This window comes from Aulonocara stuartgranti (assembly GCF_965226115.1).
Source record: "Aulonocara stuartgranti genome assembly, chromosome: 6".
Lineage (NCBI taxonomy): Eukaryota > Metazoa > Chordata > Actinopteri > Cichliformes > Cichlidae > Aulonocara > Aulonocara stuartgranti.
In genome coordinates this window covers 15,812,388-15,832,510 of record NC_138944.1, presented here as the reverse complement: position 1 = coordinate 15,832,510, position 20,123 = coordinate 15,812,388, and the positions used below count along the sequence as shown (strand labels likewise).

The 20,123-nt window shown below is 37.9% G+C and overlaps 2 protein-coding genes across 4 annotated transcripts; both read right to left on the bottom strand.

Annotated features, from left to right (window-relative positions):
* Positions 1-224: 224 nt before the first annotated feature.
* cfap52 (cilia and flagella associated protein 52) lies at positions 225-13,103 on the bottom strand. Its single transcript, XM_082535891.1, has 14 exons — positions 12,880-13,103; positions 12,295-12,494; positions 12,038-12,174; positions 11,074-11,202; positions 10,729-10,828; positions 10,428-10,544; positions 10,062-10,162; positions 9,749-9,919; positions 9,161-9,309; positions 8,821-8,966; positions 6,382-6,533; positions 5,376-5,478; positions 931-1,045; positions 225-692 (listed from the first exon to the last, which is right to left on the bottom strand). Exons 1-14 carry the CDS (start codon positions 12,938-12,940, stop codon positions 511-513), a joined length of 1,863 nt encoding a protein of 620 aa, XP_082392017.1. The 5' UTR covers positions 12,941-13,103; the 3' UTR covers positions 225-510.
* Positions 13,104-13,445: 342 nt separating this feature from the next.
* Positions 13,446-18,659, bottom strand: LOC309708121 (uncharacterized protein). 3 transcript variants are annotated; one of them, XR_014277173.1, is made up of 4 exons: positions 18,467-18,655; positions 16,780-16,837; positions 14,202-15,493; positions 13,446-14,089 (listed from the first exon to the last, which is right to left on the bottom strand). XR_014277173.1 is itself a non-coding variant. In XM_082535898.1 (3 exons), the coding sequence occupies exons 2-3, from the start codon at positions 16,826-16,828 to the stop codon at positions 14,367-14,369; spliced, it is 1,176 nt and encodes a 391-aa protein (XP_082392024.1). In that variant the 5' UTR covers positions 16,829-16,837; positions 18,119-18,659; the 3' UTR covers positions 13,446-14,366. The 3 variants fall into 3 exon arrangements, 2 of the variants coding, with proteins under 2 accessions (XP_082392024.1, XP_082392023.1); XM_082535898.1 differs by having other exon boundaries at positions 13,446-15,493; positions 18,119-18,659; XM_082535897.1 differs by having other exon boundaries at positions 13,446-15,493.
* Between the last annotated feature and the right edge of the window lie 1,464 nt (positions 18,660-20,123).

Sequence of the window (20,123 nt, the reverse complement as noted above, 5' to 3'; positions counted from 1 at the left end):
CTTTCTATGTGTGTTTACACCAGGACATGTAGCTTTAAATGATTAACAACTGATGTGTGGCTATTACATTCTACACATCTCGAGGCTCAAAAATCAAACAGGATGACTGTCACTGCAAAGGCTCTGAATACTTTTCAAAATGAAGATTTTGATTTTTAATAGAATTTCAAAAGAGCAAAAAAAGAGAAAGGATTTATTAATGCTTTAATTCACGTTCTTTTTTTTCTTTTTTCTTTTTTAATTGATTGACAAATATTACCCATTTAAAAATCAACAAAACCATGCAAAAAAAAAAAAAAAACCCCACTACATTTACTATGCATCAGTGAGCAAAAACATCTTATACAGCAATTGTTGCTTCATGAGGTTACATGTATTTATTTTGGTAAGAATGTAAGTCCATATTGCTAAAACAATATAATAGTAACATTTTGTACATTTTTGGAAAACTCAAAAAAAAATGTCTGGATGGCTAAAAGTTTGTCTTTCTTCCCGTGTCCAAATCTCCAGTTAAGAGGAAGGAACATGAGGGAACTTCCAGCAAAGAATGGCTCCATCTGCACTTGTACTGACTAAGTTGCGGCTGTTGGAGCAGATTTTCATGCTGGTAATACTGCCACCATGACCTACCCCTACGTGGGTTACTCCACCTAACATGTAGTCCCACACTTTCACCAGCTTATCATCTCCACCTGGTATGAAAAGGTGAACAACATAAGAAACCAGAAGCTCTAGGGAAATATCACTAATTATTGTGCAATACTGTTCCTTATATAAAACACATGAAAACTATATTTGCATAAAATATTCAATTAGGTTTTGATCTAAACGGGAGCATAACGGGCAAGGCAGCAGGGACAAATATAAAATTGCTATCTATATATGAGTAGCATGGAAGAAGAAGAAGTGCAAATGAGTAATGTGCCATACCTGTCACAAAGTATTTGCCATCCTGTGAGATATGCATGCCATTGATGGCACCAGACTGCGAAGCCTCAAGTTGTCTGAGGGCAGATTTACCCTCAAACACGTCCCAGTAGGCAACCTGAGGGACAAAATGTACACAATGCACAGAAAGTCTAAGTGGAGATGAAGGTTACACATTTATACTCTGAAGTTTTTTTGTTTGTTACTAAGGATTGATAGGCTTGCTATGCAGACTGCTACTAATGAGATCAAGTGAAAACATCTCTGTGCTTGTGTGCTATTTTTATTCAACATTATATACAGTATACACTTTACCACTTCCTATTTTGGTAGTAGTACGCAATAGGTGACCTCAGACTCTCACCTTCACTGCTTTCTCGTTTTAACTCTATATGAAAATGAGCTGGTTTGATTCTATCATATATCTAAATGAGTTTTGAACATCTCTAGGGCTTAACAGCCGTCAGAGTATCAAGTCTCACAAAAGGCGATTGTTAGTTGAAGTTATTTATAGCCCAGGTGGCAGAAGCATCACAAAACCACAGAGCGAGAACAATCCTTTCTTGTTATTTATATGACCGACCTGATTACTTCTTGGGTGGAGTAAATGAAAGCCCAGATGGACTTGATCATTAAAATTAGGCTTCAGTCATGAATGAGTTCCTAGTAGAAGATTTAACAGTTCACCCTATGTGATTTTAAAAGTCAAGAAGCTGTTTAGAAAGCAGTAAAGCACTCAAAACACTGATGCTAAACACACTGCATTTCAAAGTCAATAAGGAGTTGAGAGAAGGAGATGGAGTTACCACAATTAGCTATTTGTAAAGGTCATGTTAAACAAGGCTGTTCACACAGAGCCCGATGCTTATGAGAACAGAATTTCATTTTTTGCCCATTATGCCTAATAGGAAGGCAAATAATAAAGGATATGTAATCTTTCACACATATTGAATATTGTGCTTACATGGAATGAAAACTAATATGGAGAAATAAATAGAAACCAAATCTTCCTAATGTAACCAAATCAGAATGTAAGGCTTAAATCTGAACAAAACAATACTCACTTCTCAGCTAAGGCCTGCATTAATCGATAACATATTTAGTGAGATGTCTTTTCAAACAAATCAGCGCCTTAAATTAATCATTGCGCTATGATTAATAAAAAGAAGTTAATGGTGAAATTAAATAGTTTACTATTCGCATAGCCACGATAAAAGTTACTGTAACAATGTTCCCCTCTCTTCTTCTCTCTTAGATCATTGTCCATCCCTTCCTCACCGCCACAGTCACGACCCCTTCCACCTTTCTCATCTCATTTCAGCAGCTTATTAGAGGCTTCCACCTGTGTGAGTTGTCTTGGCCCATCTGCGATCCCTCAGCCTCGGTCTGGGAAACTGGCTCACAGCCATGACATGGGCAGCCAGGAAATTAATTACGTGCAGTAAGTGAGAGCAGGTCTGAAAAACATACTCTTAGGACTGCTCCACTTATAAGGACAAATCTCAGGCTATAAGCAGTGTATAGTTGCCTGGGCTACACAGAAGGTTAGAAGCTTTAGCTTATAGAAAATATGCACAGTTACCTAAGGTTATTATGAGCTAGTAATTAATTACTATCAAGGCTAATTAATGTCTCCTTTTTAGCAGAAATAATGTAGTCCAACTGGTTTCAGCTATAATCCCGTATCCTTACCTTGAAAAGACGAAGTAAGCATCATATACTTACTACACCAAAAAACAAACACATCATTATCATTGCCAGCAACATCCTGATCACAAAGCATCTCATTAATACAACTGCTCCCTGACCCTACACAGTCATCCCCCCACCCCTCCTGGCCACTCTCTTTCTCTTCACATTTTTTCTCACATGCTGGTTTGCATCCTGTGAATTTACTCATAGAGTCATGCTGGGAGGTGAAGAAGGCTTGGAGTACAGAGAGAGAGGAGAGAGAGAGAGCATTGCTGTTTGTTGAACCAGACAGAGTGCCTGTGTCCTGGGATGAGCAGATGGTGGATCTGGCTGGCACTTGGGTGGCATAGGCACATCCGCAGGAAGGCACGAACACCACAGCGCTCCCCTCTATCTCTCCTCTTTCTCGCTCTCTTTGAATGCCTCCTTCCCACTTTCTCTCCGCTCGCTCAGCACACCCACCGCGCTGTGTTAATCAGCACAACTTGTCCTCACCTCTCAGCATGCGGGGACGGCAGCAATATGGGTCCAGTGTGTAGCCGGGTTCAAGGGGTGTGGATAAATTGCACAATCAAGGAAAAAAGTGTTTCATTCTGCAGCAGTAAAGGTCCAAGCTTATGTAAATAAGAAGTGCTTGGTTAATCAAGATTATAAAAAAATAAAATAAAATTGTGGAGTCAAAGGGTGTGTTTTTGCACCAGTGATTAGCAGCCGGCACAATGGCTTAATTACTGTATACTGAGCTAAGAAACAAATTAGAAGCGTTCAAGCTAATCTGCAGAAATGCACACGAGTATGATTGTACAAGCTTTCATTGTGCTACTCTTTGCTGATCTTAGTAAAGCTGCAGATTTTTCTGTCATTCTCATTAAGTGGAGATTTCAATAACCATAACAACATAATGAGGACTCTACACTGTGACTGTTTAGTGACAGTCTATTTGCATCCTGTTTTTGTTTTTTTATCATTATAATGATTACCTTTTTCTCCTTTAAGCTAGACAGCTGAGTATTAAGTCTGAGGGAAAATATATGGAGTACATGGACTACAGTAAACAACAAAAAGTAGTTATTATAGACTCACTGTGAATTGCAACAGTTTACAGCTATGTTATCAACAGATTATGAAAAAACAATGGTGTTACAGTGTGATATTCACAGTGTGATCTCTGGGCACTGGATATTTGGAATTGGCTCGGAATTATTTTATTCATTTTCAGAAAAGAAGCCAAACTGTAGAGCAATACTTATTTGTACCAGTGCATGGTGTAGTGAGTCAGAGCAGCCATAAGTTTTCTCTGAGCCCAACTGGGGAAGACACAATGCCAACAGACAGACAATGACTTTTATCATCACCAGCACCAATTGGAACCCACACTCTGAAATGCTAAAACAGGAGCAAACAAGACTAAACTCCAGAGGAGCTTCCACCAGCTCTTGAAGCAAAGAAAATGAACTGGCACCATCTCTTCTAAACTGTAAAGATCAAAGCTGTCCATGCTAACACATCACATGTTCTACCTGTCAAACATCACTCACATTTTCTCCCAGAAAACTTCGTCGTCAACACGATCATGCCAAAGCTTGAAACCTGGAGCCCCCATAGCCAGATACCAAGACTAAGTGAAGTGAGATCTACTGATGATGCTAATGTAGCACCATGGACGATACCTACCGTGACAGTTACAGAGACTAACCGGCTGATCTACACCAAGAACGGTGTGGATCATACATACATCATACATGGTACGCCATATCCAAGTGGCCGGCATAATATACAGAAACATCTGTGGTGAGTATGGACCGGAAGTCTCAAGGGCATAGTGGGAGACACCCCGTACGATGGTCGAGAATGACCGAGCTAAGATCCCATGGGACTTCCAGATACAGTAGGACAAAATGTTGGTGGTTAACCAACCCCATATAGTAGTGGTGGACAAGCAGAGGAAGTCAGTCGTAGTGATAGACGTAGCAATACCGAATGACAGCAACATCAGCAAAAAGGATCACAAGAAACTGGAGAAGTACAAAGGGCGCAGAGAAGAGCTGAAGAAGATGTGGAGGGTGAAGGTAACAGTGGCCCCGTGGTAATCGAAGCGCTAGATGCAGCCAAAGCAAGTGTCTCCAGCAGCTCCCAGGAACAACATCCGAGATCTCTGTCCAGAAGAGCGCAGTCCTAGGAACAGCTAAGAGACTGCACAGGACCCACAAGCTCGAGGGGAATTTTTTAAATCAAAGGTTTACTTATTTAAATAAATAATCATTAAATGACATATGCTTGGTATAAACTGAATGTATAACAATGAAGTAAATTTCATTTCATGAGACTTCTTTAAATTGTCATTTTCAATTGAACAGATTCCATTAAATGTATTTTTGTATTGTACTTCTCTATACTGTAAATTCTACATGCAATCAAATTAATTATGGTCAGCATTTTTGGCATGAACATTTTTGTATCCATCTTTTTGTGTGAAAACAAACTCATAAACCACACTTTCTTGGTTCTTACTACAGGGGCAGCTACACTAAAACATTTTTGTCAGAATTAAGCAAATTCTGACTAAAGAAGTTTTAGCAAAATGATCATTAACAAATTCTGACTATACATACCTCTGAGGCCACCATAAAAAACTGTCTTAAAGATAAATCAAGTGAAAAATTTGTGTTTAAATTACTGCCTGCTAGAATGCCAATAAAAATACAGAAATGCACTTAGCAACAAGAAAAAAAAAGATTCTTAATCCCAAAACACACCTTTCTGTCAGTGCCACTGGTGATGATCTGAAATTCCTCTGGATGGTAGCACACAGTCCGGAACAGTGTGTTGGCAATCATCATTTGACGAACTACGAATCGCCTATAAAAGATTATACAAGAGACAAAAGACAAGAAATGACGGGAAGGAAGATGAGTTTGACAGGTGTTGCAATAGACTGGGCAAAAAATAACTCATATGAGGTGCATGTGTCTTCACACCATGACCAGACTGTCGTGTCTGTTCAAATTTTAAACAAAAAAAGCATAAATCTCAAAACAATCTGTATATACAAATGTTCTGAAGTGCACATATTTTCTCTTGTGCAGACAGGGTGTCAGTCTAAATTAATTGAGACTTTTCTACTAATCCATTTAAATAACCTGTTAGTAGTCATACTACAAAGAGAATCCATGATAATTGTATGGGTACTGCCTAGAAGCCTTTAATCCACAGACTCGTTCATGAAGAGGACAGACAATGAAAAAAATGACCATAGTCAGTTTTCAACAGCTTATTGTACTCCCAGAAGAAGCTCACAGATTAAAGGATTTTAAGCTCGCTTATAAAGAACTGGATTTCTTTTTTATCTCATTGTATGAGCCACACATCCACTTCACCATTTCTCTCTTATGACAAGTCAGACATGAAGACAGTGCTCTTCTTTCCTCTCACTTTGTCTCTGTTGGCTATACGTATTATTACCAGATATGTACATTACTTTTCACAGAACAATGTGATTAGCTCATTCAGTAATGTGCCTAACTACTTTATTTTCACTTCACTTGCTCTCATCATTTTTCTTTGATGAAACTGAAAAATAATTATTACAATTTTGACTTAGTGAAGTGGCTCTGCAGTAATTTTTTGGCATTTTGTTGTACTACTAAACACAACATTTCATAGATAAATAATATTTCATACACTAATATTACAATATTAAACACTTTAAAGATGTTACATGGACACAATGTGTGGGTTATGGTTTGCAGATAGGCTACTCACACTATGTCCCAGATGATGCAGGTACCGTCAGAGCTTGCAGAGACACACTCTGTGTCGTCACTCTTGATTTTGAGACAAGTGACAGCAGCTTTGTGCTTTTTCATGGCCTCCAGCAACCGATAGCTACGTGGCTTCAGCTCCCAAACACACACCTATGATAGTTAAACCCAAAATCATTCATTAGGGAAACTATATTTAACTTTATTTATAAACATACAAATATGCTATGGATGCAACAATTTTCAATTTTCATTAAAGACATCTTCAACAGTATGTCTTCTGTTCTTTTGAAATCATGTCAGTCTTCAATGATATTGCATGCTGTAGAGATAAACCCCAAATTTAAATGCTGAATGTGTATTTGAAGGGTGCACAGCACAGTCTAGTATGGTGTGTCTGTATAACGAATATAAAGCATGCATAAAATCCTCCAATATTTGCACTAAGCACTGGAATAACTCACAGCTGCTTGTCTTGGAGAAAAATTAGCAATTCTAATTATATGACTAGACATGAGATGCAAACATTCTTATCTTTAAATCAGTTTTGTCATGTTCAGTAGGCATTCCCAAATCAATAACAAAAAAATGTTTTGGGAAAGTCTGAAAATAGTTATGGCAGGATATGGACTACAACTAAAGCTCAATTATCAGTCAGGATAGCCATTTCATGTCCATTTCATAATTCTTGTTGATGATATACTGTGAGAAATTGTGCCAAAGTCTCAAGCTGCCCAAGATTTTTTTTTTTAATTTTGCTAGGAAAACGGAAAATCTGTGATGTGATTTATTGAAACATGCAAACATAAATGGACAAAACAGAGTTTGTACAATTCTACAAGTCTGTATTTGGGACCTTATTCTTCAACACCGCCTGAACTCTTGTAGGCAAGCTTTCTTGTAAGTTCTTTGTAATCTTCAGGAATAGTTCTCCAGGCTTCTTGAATGACATTCCAAGCTCTTCTTTGGATGTCGGCTGCCTTTTGCTCCATTCCGTTCATGTGAACTCACATTGTTGTTGAGGTCCTGGCTCTGAAGATGCCTATCCATGACTGACAATGTTTCATAATGTGTTTGACTATCCAGGTAGTATCACTGTAGTATCTTTGGAATCATTGCCATGTTGATAAATGAAGCCCTTGCTGACACTTTTCAGTCAGTAATGCATGGTCTATCAAAATCTGATCATACTTTTTTGCATTTATAATTACCTCAGTTTTACAAGTACATATTACTGTTGATATTAATGAGGATTTGAAACAAAAAAATTATGTAATTTTGATTTTAAACTCGATAAGACCTGTGTAATTTGGCATACCTCATTGTTTGTTTGTTTTTTAGCTTTTGCCATCCTTGAGAATGGATTCTTGACCATTACCCTTCCATTGTGGGCGATCGTGGCTCAAGAGTTGGGCGTTCGCCTTGTAATCGGAAGGTTGCCGGTTCGAGCCCCTTGGACAGTCTCGATCGTTGTGTACTTGGGCAAGACACTTCACCCGTTGCCTACTGGTGGTGCCAGTGTCCGGCAGCCTCGCCTCTGTCAGTGCGCCCCAGGGCGGCTGTGGCTATCACCAGTGTGTGAATGGGTGGATGACTGGATGTGTAAAGCACTTTGGGGTCCTTAGGGACTAGTAAAGCGCTATACAAATACAGGCCATTTACCTTTTTTTTTTTTACCATTGAGACTAGTTCTGATGAGGCTTATGGAAAAAGCAGATGAATCAGCTAAGGGGTGTAGATGTAAACTGTATCTCTCGGATCCTGTCTCAGTTCTTTGATAGATTTTTCCTATTTCTTAAGGACATGACTACATCTACTATAGATAGTTTTCATGCCTACAACTTCTGTCTACTTGTTCAGTTTCCTCAAATTTTTAAGGACACAATGAACAGATATGTTTATAGCTAATAGCTCTTTTAGAATCACCTTGTTGGTGCAAAAATACAGTTTTATGCCTGACAAACTGTGTTATCTTTGGAATTTGTGTTGATTCAACCAAAGAAAAAGGATCATTTTGAGTGTTTTTGTGACAAGTTGCTAGTAATAAAGTGCTAAAGGTAGAATATAAAACTGGATTTTTGCTAAGTTCTGTGTTGTATGTAAACACAACACTGGTTTATTCTGTGATTTAAGTGCCGTTTTATGCTTTATGAGTCAATGTAAAAACTAAAAACATTCTTCTGAATATAGACTGAACAGTTCTCAACAGACTAGACTGAAAATTAAGAAAAAAGAAGAAATCTTTTTTTAAAGATCTTCAGAAAGTCTCTGGAAATATTGCTGAACTATTTTAAAACTTATAAGAACATCTGGCTCCTTAGAAGCATAAAGCCAAGAAATGAGAAGCGGCTCAAGACTTTAATATTAAAATATAAATTAAATAATAATATATATCTAATAGTGAACAAATTATAGGTTCATTGATATTATTTCCACTGACCTGTCCTTCTCCCCCTCCACTGACAATCCTTTTGCAATCCCTTGTGCCAGCAATGGCCGTTGCACCCATTGTGTGTGCATTGTGAATGGTGAGCATGAGTTTTCCACTTTCTGGTCCAAACAGACGAATCTTACCATCATTCCATGCTAGAAGACAATGACAGCTAGAGATTAATCTGATTCTGCACAAGAAACAGAACTTTTCAGTAAGTGAAAAGAAACTTTACTTTTATATTTCAGATTTCTGCGCTACTGTAATTGAGATGGCTCGTTATCACCTATTCAAAACATATTTCAAAACAGAAAATTAATTGTTACAGAAATCGCTCTCTGAGTCCTACCACTGATGATGCTTTGTCCATTAAACATGAAGTCCACTGAATTGCAGGTCACATTGGGTATAGTGATGCGCAAAAGCTCTTTAGGCTTGCCTGTGTACCACACTCTGATATCTTCATCTGAGCAGGTTGCAAATAGTTCAGATGTTCCACTAGTGGAAAAATGTGAGGAAAAATAGAGAATTATAGTTGTGTGGTATGGGTTGTTAATATAATTATGTAAATAATTAATTAAAAGGAATATTTTACTCAGGTCTTAGACACATACATAAAACCAATAACATTTCCTCAGAATATGTAGACATGTGGCATGTATATGTCACCCTCTAGTGAGTAAACCAGGTAAATAAAGTAATGAATCAGAAACAATTTCAGCACAGTTTAAGCATTGTGGTTTTGCTTTGCTGCATTTGACACATAACATAATGTTTATTTTCTTGCATTTCTGGGTACAAGAGAAAATGTGTGTTTCTGAGGGGCATGGTGAAGGAGAAAAAGGAACAGACTGACTGTTTTCTGATCAATTCTCTTTATCAGGGCATTTATGTTTTATTGCAGAACACTATTTAAATTCTCTTTTCTGACACTTACAACAAGATGGCTACGTCCTTGACAGCATCATTATGGCTGGTGGATATGAGTTCCACTTTGAAATTCTCATAACTGAAGCGATACATCTGAGCAGCCTCTGTGCCAACAAAAAACTCATTTCCATCTCCTAATGTAGCAATGGAGGTTACTGCCTTTTCCAGATCGACTTTCCTGATGTGAGGTAAAGGAAAAAAGTACAAAAATGCAAAAACAAACTAAAGCACTTGAATGCTGAAAATATAGAAAATTCAAAGGTAACAATTATGCACACTAGGGATATTTTATAGTGAAATAATTCAGTCATAGAACTCACTTAAGAGTTTTGAAGTTAGTCCCAGAAGACAAAGTGACAGTGCCAGATCCACAGCCTACAAGTAGGTCCCCAGACTTCAGTATCTTTATGACATTGACACCCTGCAAAGAAAAGGATGAAACTATGATTTTCATTACATTTTTCTAAAACAATTATGCATATTTGAATATATCACTTTTTAAAATTCCTAGATTGTTGACAGCTTCTCAAAACTTAAGAAATTTTTAACTATGTGACATGAACCATGGCTTTTCCTTCCACAGGGATTCCTATTAAGCACAGGGCATGAGTACGGAGTGGCTGAATGACTGAATTCAAAGCACCCAATAAGGAATGCAATGAATGACCTCTACAGTGATGACTTACCATGCTGTATTTTGATTTAGCTGGACCGCAGTGATTCAGAAGCTTTGTCTTCAGGTTAACTTTCATTATGTCTCCACTCATGGTGCCGCAGAAAATGAACTGATCATCCTCTGAAATCTGTACAGCAATATTGATAGTGCAACCACATTATTTCACTATATCTGGTGTGCTATAAGTTTGGAAGATTAAAAAAGTTGAGTTTCACTATTAGTATTCTTATGCACCTTCTGCAGCCATACTATTAGTGTTTTATTGATTTGTTAAGTTTCTGCCTGCAGATGGTTTGCATATGGCTTCATACCTCTAAGCATTTCACAGTCCTCTTGAGCTTGCCTGTCTGACACTCTGTGGGCCTGATCTTTCTGTTGGGGAGGTCCAGTTCCCAAACTCGCAATGTTCCACTGCCCAAAGAAGACCAGTGATATTAAATCACTTTTATGCAATAACAAGGAGCGTGAAAACCCACATTGTGAAGCTAGGTATGCAGAAAAAAAGCAATAGGTAGATGCCTTGTCATTTTATAAGCAGGTTCAATAAAATCTAATTCACAGATAACCTAACAATTACAAATTAAAAATCTAATGTGACATTCAGCTTGGCTTAAAAAAACACAGAAAAGAAAAAATAGTAGACACCATTCACTCACCTCCCTGCTGACACAAAGATGTTGTCATTTGTGTTTGAGTATTGCAAAATCAGGGAGTGACCAGCACTCTGCGCTGAAGCTGGGCTCCCACATATAGCTTGCTTAGTCTCAATATTCCACACAACTATACTGTAAACAAACACAAAAGATCATTAGTACAGTACATTTGATAGGCCATCTAGAAATTGATGTACCCCTTTTTGTGCAGATAAAGATAATTAAAGGCCATACCATGTGTATTCATGGACATTGCATGTCAACACACATTTCAGTAAATGTACTAGTGTAGACATTTGGCTAACTCTCACCTCAAGACACATGAAATCTATTAACCCAGGAACAACAAACCAGTATATATAATAAAACAGACTTCACAGCTTGACCTCATACTGGACTGTCTTTAAATCATGATTCTTATATCATATTTAATAAAAAATAATATGTGCCACTGTGTCTGCTAAGTCTTAACGGATCTACAATGTATGAGCTTCAGTCACTGAAAGCTAACTATCCAAATGGAGTCTACTTCACAAGTTCAATACGTCCCCTCTGGCAACAAATGCAGGGTGTTTGTCATTTGTTGCTTCCTGCTTCATAAAACACAAATAAGGGGAAGAGCTGAACCATGTGCAATCTTATAACAAGCATCTTTAAATCTAAAGACTGGCCCAGCTTAGGTTATTCTGGTTTATTAGGGAGTCATAATAGCAAAGGACTTTTGCTTTCCTTTCCAGTACCTTACTAGCCTGGATGTATTCTGACTGTACAACTTCCTGTGTTCTACAAGAACCTTGTGCCTGGCTTGTTAAACAGTAAAACAAATGTGGCATGATCATTGCTCAATGAAATATAGTGTGCTATGTTGGCAATTAGACAATTACTGTGCAAGGCAATGTGTATTTCCATTTTGCAATCTTATTATCTGAACTTGCACCCAGCTGCATCATTCAGCCATAATGTTTACCTGCCATCATCTTGACCCCCAAGGGACACCAGGTACTTGTCATTAGGAGAAAAGGCCAGTGCCTCTACCTTTGCCTTGTGGAGCACCAGCTCTGTATAGATTGTTCGGGTCGCATAGTCCCAGATTATTATTGTAGCCTAGGACAACATATTAAGTAGAATATTGTAATTTATTCATCAAAATTATTTAACCCAATATCTGATGGCAGATTTGCCAGGTAGTTACAAAAACATTCAAACATTCCTGACTAAGATTACCTTAAAGCCCATAAAGTTGACCTGTCCAGAGGCAATATACAGTCCACTTTTTGACACTGAAATACAGGTTACATTGTTTGTATGGCCATGTAAGAACTCCTGTTTGCCATCTTTAATTCTCTTGAGAATGATTGTGCATCCAAGAGGGTAGATCATGTGCTCGTTGTCTGGATGGACTCTTAGGCCAGAAGAAACATGTCCTGGTGAAATAAAGCAAAGTACATTGAACAGACAATCTGTTTGTGATTATGAAGGTGGATGGTTGTTTTAATAATAATGGATAATAATAACGGGAATGTGCACTCTATCTTCATAGCTACACATGTAAGTTCAAAATGTAATCTTAACAACAAAGGTACAGTCTAAATCACACAAGGGGACGAGAACTCAGCCCGCTAGACAGCTCTGGAACAAGGAGAACATCAATTTTGGACTTAAAGTTTTACAGCTTTTCCTACTGTTAAAGACCGCGCAATGTTTTTAATATTAAAAAACTACCACTGTGTACAGTACTTAGCGTGTTACTCCAGACTTTTCAGCTGTCGTATCATTAAGCTAATTTAAGTTTGCAGGGGGGAAACTTACCGTTAAAGCCAATAACAGCCTCCAGTTCGAGCCGAGGTATACTTTCTGTTTCAACATCCATTATCAAACTAACTGTATTTTATTCACCCGAAAAATAAACTGTATTTTAACCTGTAAATTCAAATTTTGTTTAAATAGCGCTAATTATTTTTTCTCAGGCAGGTGAAGTAGTTCACACCAAACAAACGGTCGCCCAGCAACATCAATAAAGCGCCACCGGCTGAATGACGTTTCTCTGCTGCATTCACGTGGTATCGGAAATTTTACAATTGAAACAGCCGTACACAAAAACAATTAAACATAATTGGCAAATTACACTGGAAAATCGGTATTGCATTTGTAGGGTTCACTGTATTTGCACTATGGATAAAGATGACAAATTAATCTGTGACCTATACTGGCATTATACAAAAAACTTAAAATTCTCTCATTTCACAAGTAAACATGTCACAGAAGAATCTGGGACATAACAGAACAAATAAAAATACATTTCAGCACATTTACTGATTATCAGTACAAAAACATTGAATGCCCATTGTCTGAAATTACTACAGAGTTCATCACAGTACATCACAATGTATCTTTATTGAATGCAAGCTATCGTGCATGAATAAGATAAAAATCATTGGATTACACAACTACATTATATATATGTTGTACATCTAATATAAAATTATACTGATATAAAAACTTAAAAAGTACAATGTTCTTTGTTCATTTAATTTTTTTTTTCACAACTTGTACAAGCTTAAATATGCTACTGCACTCAAGAGTGGAGTACCTCTGGCCACTGTGACATCACTGCAGGTCCTGCCCAGAGGAAAATAGTGCAGTTCATTTTTCTTTTTTACTCTAATTTAGAAGAGCATAACCATGTTGTAAAGAATTAACTACTGAAAAAAATACTGTAATTGGCTGTAAATGCAAAATCTGCAAATTTGACACTTATGATGGCAAATTAGGTAACAAACATTTTTAAAAGAAAGTACACTTTGTTTTATAAACTGCAGAAAGAAGCAATACTTAGCTACATCCTGGTTTGCACTGCACCATACAAAATTTTGTACTGATATAACTGTAGGTCCAGAGAAACTTTCCAGCCATTTGGTAGGGCAACTGTATTTCCTTGTCCTTTGGTAAAGAACTATGAAATATTCTTAAACGCTAACCACACCACATGTCATAACAGTGAACTGTGAACAGAGCAGACCTACACTGAGCTGTGTGATCAAAAAGTAGATATTCTAGGCACATCCAAAATTTTAACTGCTGCTGTACTCCAATTAATACAGACTTCAGCAAACACATCTTCTAGCACTGACCTGGTGCCCTGTCCTAACTGAGATTTTTAAAAAGAATTTTAGTGGACAGTCAGCAATGAAAGCAGAAAGGTGAATCATCACAAGAACTTTTAATAACTTGTCAATAGAACAAACTCTCTCAAAACTAAATGAAGAGGAAATGTGCTTTTAATAAACACTCAACTTTTACGTTACACTGTCGGGATTCTCTGAAGGTCCTTCAAAACTTAGCATTTCTTTGGATGTGTCCCCAGCCATCTGTCTGTGTGCGTGTGACCTCCGGTGTCTGCTGAGAGAATGGCTCCATGAAAACCTGCGGCCGCAAGTGAGGCACAGATAGGGTCTCTCTCCAGTATGTGTCCGCCGATGCTTTGTCAGTGACTTGTATCGCGTGAACGTTGCTCCACATTCATTACAAATATATTTTTCTGACTTAATATGAACATTTTGTTCATGCTCTTTCATGTTGCCCAGCTGTGAAAAGCCTTTACCACACACAGGGCAAAGATGTGGCTTCTCCCCTGTGTGGGTCAATCCATGAATATTCAAATCCTGGCGAGAATAAAACTGCTTGCCACAGATAATGCATTTGTATGGTCTTTCCCCTGTGTGGCTCCTCATGTGCCTTTTCAGTCCCTCAGAGCGAGAGAAGCAGCTCTCACATAAGGTACATTTGAAAGGCTTCTCTCCTGTGTGGGAGCGGAAGTGCCTACGGAGCTCCGAGGCCTTGAAGAAACACATCCCGCAATCCGCACAACTGTGAGGTTTTTCTGGCTGCTCCTCGTGTGTCTTTTCGTGTGCTTTGCAGTGACCTGACTCGGAGAATCCCTTACCGCAGACCGAACAGGTGAAAGGCTTCTCTCCAGTGTGCATACGCTTGTGACGAATGAGTTTGTTAAGTTTGCTGAACGTCTTCATGCAGTATGAACACTGATGAGGTACCCTGGGTTGTTTTGTGTGTGTGCGTTTGTGCCTCTCTAATTTTGAGGGTCTATTGAACACTTTTCCACAGTCGGGACAGGGGTGCTTGTTAGTCCTACTGTGGCAATTCCGGTGTCGGATCAGCTTCTCTTGTTGTGTAAAGCTCTTATTACAATGCTCACAGTTATGAAGAGTTTTGGGCTTCCTTGTGTGTACAGGTTTATGCCTCTCCAGCTTTGACGGTCTGTCAAATATCTTGCCACAGACAGTGCAAGGGTAACACTTGTCTGATGTGTTGCTCTGTGGCTGTTTGGAGTTCTCTGGCTCGGTGATCACTGAAGCATCACTGGAATCTGATTCTGAGATGATTTTCACCACCACTATTTCTGGACCTGAAGAGGAATCACATTAAAAACACAATTTGAGTGTGTTACTGACTGAAGTGACTTAGCAAATCTCAGTTAGCAAAACACAATGATGAACTTTTATCGTGTTACACACATCAGGGCTCTAGAGTGTGAAATTAGGTCGCAAATGCAACCTAATTTCTCAATGGAGCAACTAAAAACAATCCTAGGTCGTACCAGTGTGACCAGCTGTTCGAGTAAAAAGTAAAAGTAAAAAGTATGGTCAATAACAGACACACAGAATGCCCATATTGTGGTCAAACCAATCAGAGATAATCATGGGCGAACCTCTCAGATGCCCATGCCCATGGTAAGATGTTCAGATATTGAGATGTTAAATTTGAAGCCTTTGAGGCATTTTTAATTTTGACTTTGTTTTATTTTATATAGCTTGAGATATTTTAAGTTTCAATTTCAGCTCAGTGAAGCACTTTAAGTACAAGCAGTACCGTATCTTTTGGACTATAAGGTCCAAAAAATACGTTTCATTTTCTCAAAAGTGCACCTTATGTATGAATTCTGGTTGTGCTTATTGACTGCGAATCTGTCAAAATGTTTTAGTACGACTTTGGTAAGCTATGAAGCTGCACCGCTTGATGGATTGTTGGAGCTACCGTACTGATGAGCCTCGCAGAGTAATACGTACACACATAATATTACCGTATTGTGTGTATATAAGGACCCCAAAATGGCACCTGTTAAGAGACATGCTTATGAAGCGGATTTCAAACTCTATCAGTCATGCAGTAGAACATAAGAATAGAGCAGCTGCGACAGAATTCAGCATTAATGAATCAATGGTGTGGAAGCGGAGGAAACAAGAAGAATGACTGGAGTAAAGTTTGACTTATATGACTGTTTTGTTTTGCTTAATGCGCCTTATGATCTGGTGCGCCTTATGGTCCTTATGGTAACTTATCTTTCTTGTAGAAATGTGCTCCAAATAAAGAACTTTGTGTTGGCAAGATTGTTAGTTAATCATTTACAAATCAGTATTGTCTGTATGGACAGCAATTTAACAAAAAAAAAAGTGAACATGTAAAGCTGCTGTGTTAAGCGATGCGGTTGTAAAATTTGAGTGCACCTAAACTTTGTGCTGGTGCATCTAAGAAAAGAAGTTAGGTGCACCAGTACAACTGTGGCAAAAAGTTAATCTAGAGCCCTGCATATTTAATCCATGCTCAATGGGACTTCAAAAAAAGTGAACTTATTTATTGCACAAATTTTGATCAAAGGGGGAAAAAAACATGCAAAATACCCTCAATACATACTTTCCTCTGCAGATTCTGTTTTAGGGACAGGTGTGGTGTCTGGGCCCATTGCTGCAGCCTGTTGATGTACAACCCATAAAGAGTTAAGGAACAAATACACAATATCACATATTGTAGATTTACTGTTACAGCTTCCACGATGCAAACTCGTACTGTAGCTAATGTCTGAGACCAAAAGGACTCATTAGACACATCCAGGGAAATTCAAACAAAACTGATGTGGAAAGGGAACAATAAGCATTGATACAGCTAATACAAAATCTTAATGGAGAGCTATTTCAGATGAGCAGCTGTCAAGTTATCCCTGTGAAATCCAAGTAATTTGGTGTTTGAGTTTGTAAAAAACAACAACAACATAAGCATCAGCAATTAGACTTTTGTGTAAGCCTGTGGCAAAAGACAATTTATTGTATTTAATTGGACCTTCCTGACTAACTGGCTGTGACTTGTTTATGTGGCTAACTACTGATTAGTTAGTTGGAAGTTAGTTGAAAAATCTACTTATCAGTGCTCCCTGGTGGGCAAACTATGCAAAACAGATACTATCGCTAAATTACCTCAAATCTACATTCACGAGACACTTTATCAGGTACACCTTGCTAGTACCATTTTTAACTCCAATTGTATTAAGAACTGCAGCAATTCCTCCTAGCACAAATGCTGGTGCTGATATTATCAGACCAGGTCACATTTTTGGAACTTTTTATACATCACAGGAGTGGCATCTCCTGTGATGTATAGGAGATGCTACTTCTGCTGCTGTAGTCCATCTGCGACCACATTTAAAGCGTCGTGCATTCACACTGGTTATATCAAGTTCCTGTTGACATGTCTGTAGCGTAATGATTTCTCTTTCTTTTAAGCCCACAAACACGAATGTTTGATTATTAGCAACAGGTTAACAGCTTCTTCTCCCGGTGTTGTTGAGTGAAGTGACGTTTTAATTAATCTGTTTAAAAACCACACATTGTATTTCATATTTGAGAGATCATGAACAGTTTAGCACATTTTTGTCTCGGTGCCTAAACACCTCAATAAGATTCTCTTTCCAAGTATTTTTCAAGGCTCTACATACTATATGTTTCATATGTCTTAAATTTAATACAAAGAATACTAAGCCACTTATCTGTTTAAGCATACAGCAGTGGTAATTAGATCCAAACTACAAAATATATTTGTCTGACCACCTCTGTAAAATACAAGATAAACAGCATGTATGAAGTGGGTTAAGCAGTCCGGTGTGCTGCACACACCCAAGGTCTGTCTCAGGAGGCAGGAAGGAAAACAACACTAAACAACCCTTAACGCTCAAAGTATGTATCAATATCCTCAAACTAACCTTAAAGATGCACGTGAAACTGAAAGTGGTCAGTGCTGGTTCTGAAAGCTAACATGTTGTTTATTTACCTCTACAAAAAAAATATCTGTGCTTTTGCACAGATTTGCTGGAATGTTTGTGTGTCGACTATTATTAACCCGTCCACTTGCAGCGTCGGTTAACGATTGCCAATAAGGGGTTATAATTAAACTCAAGGGTAGCGTTAACACAGTCACACCGGCATGCAAATACAAACACAACAGCTGCACTTTTACAGCGTTTGTTAGCTACTGTCGCTAACGCTAACGCTGCTATTTTAGCTAACCACACCGTACAAGCCTCGGAGACGCAAACACGATTCAGGCCCACCTCTCTAATAATCCGTAAAAGAGAAAGCTTGCCACAGCCTCTATCTACAGAGTTTTAAGTGAAAACGTCTTCGTCCGAAAGGACAGCTAGTCGCAGCGGACTGCTAAACCAGCCGCAGCAATTTGGGGTTGATGCTCGTTCCCTTGCATGGTGCCTTCAAGTACCCACGTACTTTCAAAAACGGGTTCTTGTCTTTGCGGTTCAGTCAGATGTCCAACAGGGGCGAGCTCAGATCGTGGACAGTGTTGACGTTGAGAGGCGTCACTTGCTTTTCTTTTTAAAATTGATTTCATTTCATTTGTTTATACAAAAAAAAAAAAAACCCACACAGGTTGTTGAAGCCAAATAAACACAGATACCAAAGGCTCTCCAAAATAGAAATAAAGGCAACCAGACATGTTGAGGATTTTTTTCTTTTTACTCACATTATATCTATCAGTAGTAGTTTTTCCCCCGTTATCACTAAACAAAGAAAACTATATTCTCCTTTCAGATGTCACTCCCATTACTATAAATGGTTCCATAAAGCTACAGAGATTACTTAGTTTCAGCAAATTATTCAATGTTAAGAAATAATCTTTGCAGCTCTATATATATATATATATATATATATATATATATATATATATATATATAGAGAGAGAGAGAGAGAGAGAGAGAGAGAGAGAGAGAGAGAGATAGATATATGAGCTAAAGACATTCATTTATAATTGAAATGCTGATAATTTTAGAATTTCCAAACCAGAGTTAAGTTTAATAAAAAATAAAATAATAATAATAATAAAAAGTTGTACTTGCTTTCAGTCCCATCACAGTTACAGCCACATAATTTTAATAATAAAACATGTATCTGAATAAGTTACTTTACTGAGGAGATTAGCAAATGATGACCCTGATGAAGGCCACAAGCCGAAACGCGTTGGTCATCTTCCCCTAAGTGTTGCTGGAGTTCCTGCATTGTGAATTCTTTCATCCTCTCCATGCACCTTGGAAGTAGGCGAAGTTGTACCAGAAATTTCTGTTATAATTAGCAAACGACAAAGGAAGTCAAAAGATGTTTTGTATAACAGTGTATCAAATCTACATAAACTACAATATCAAAATACACAATTAAAACCATACAGATGCATTTTGAAAGCATGTTTACAAATATGATCCTTTAGTGAATGTAGTGTCTTAGTTTTTAAAGAGTGTTATAACACTAGTTCTCCTCAATTCATCACATAAAAGTAAGTATATGCACCATAAAGAGCATCATTGTGTTCCTTCAGAGCTGTCCTGAGATTACAAGCTTTGTTTACCTGGATTGTAACGTTCACACTGCAGGTCCCAATGCTCAAGTCCCCCCCCCCAGTTGTTTCTAAGTTAAAGCTTTAAATTTTGTAGTAACCTGTAAATTTGTATATCTTACTGTAAACCTACTGTCATTTAATGGTTGGGCACTGCACAGCTACAGGCATCTGACCTCATGTCATACTGTGTATGGGGTTGCGTGTGTGACAAATAAAATTTGAATTTCAGTTAAATGACAGAAACGTTCCTGTTCTTGTAAAATATGTAAGATATATTTTAGAGATTTTACTGTACAAATTTTTGTACAGTACTGAGCGTGCCACTCCAGACGTTTCAGCTGTCGTATCAGAAACTTAATTTAAGT

What these genes read in the sequence shown, in the direction of transcription:
- cfap52 (XM_082535891.1), bottom strand. Translation starts at nt 12,940, where the DNA reads ATGGATGTTGAAACAGAAAGTATACCTCGGCTCGAACTGGAGGCTGTT. An exon ending in ACTAACTTCAAAACTCTTAA is followed by an intron (nt 9,920 to 10,061) that starts GTGAGTTCTATG and finishes ACCTCACATCAG; the next exon opens with GAAAGTCGATCTGGAAAAGG. An exon ending in TGCATCATCTGGGACATAGT is followed by an intron (nt 5,479 to 6,381) that starts GTGAGTAGCCTA and finishes AATCTTTTATAG; the next exon opens with GCGATTCGTAGTTCGTCAAA.
- LOC309708121 (XM_082535898.1), bottom strand. Translation starts at nt 16,828, where the DNA reads ATGGGCCCAGACACCACACCTGTCCCTAAAACAGAATCTGCAGAGGAA. An exon ending in AACAGAATCTGCAGAGGAAA is followed by an intron (nt 15,494 to 16,779) that starts GTATGTATTGAG and finishes ATTCCTCTTCAG; the next exon opens with GTCCAGAAATAGTGGTGGTG.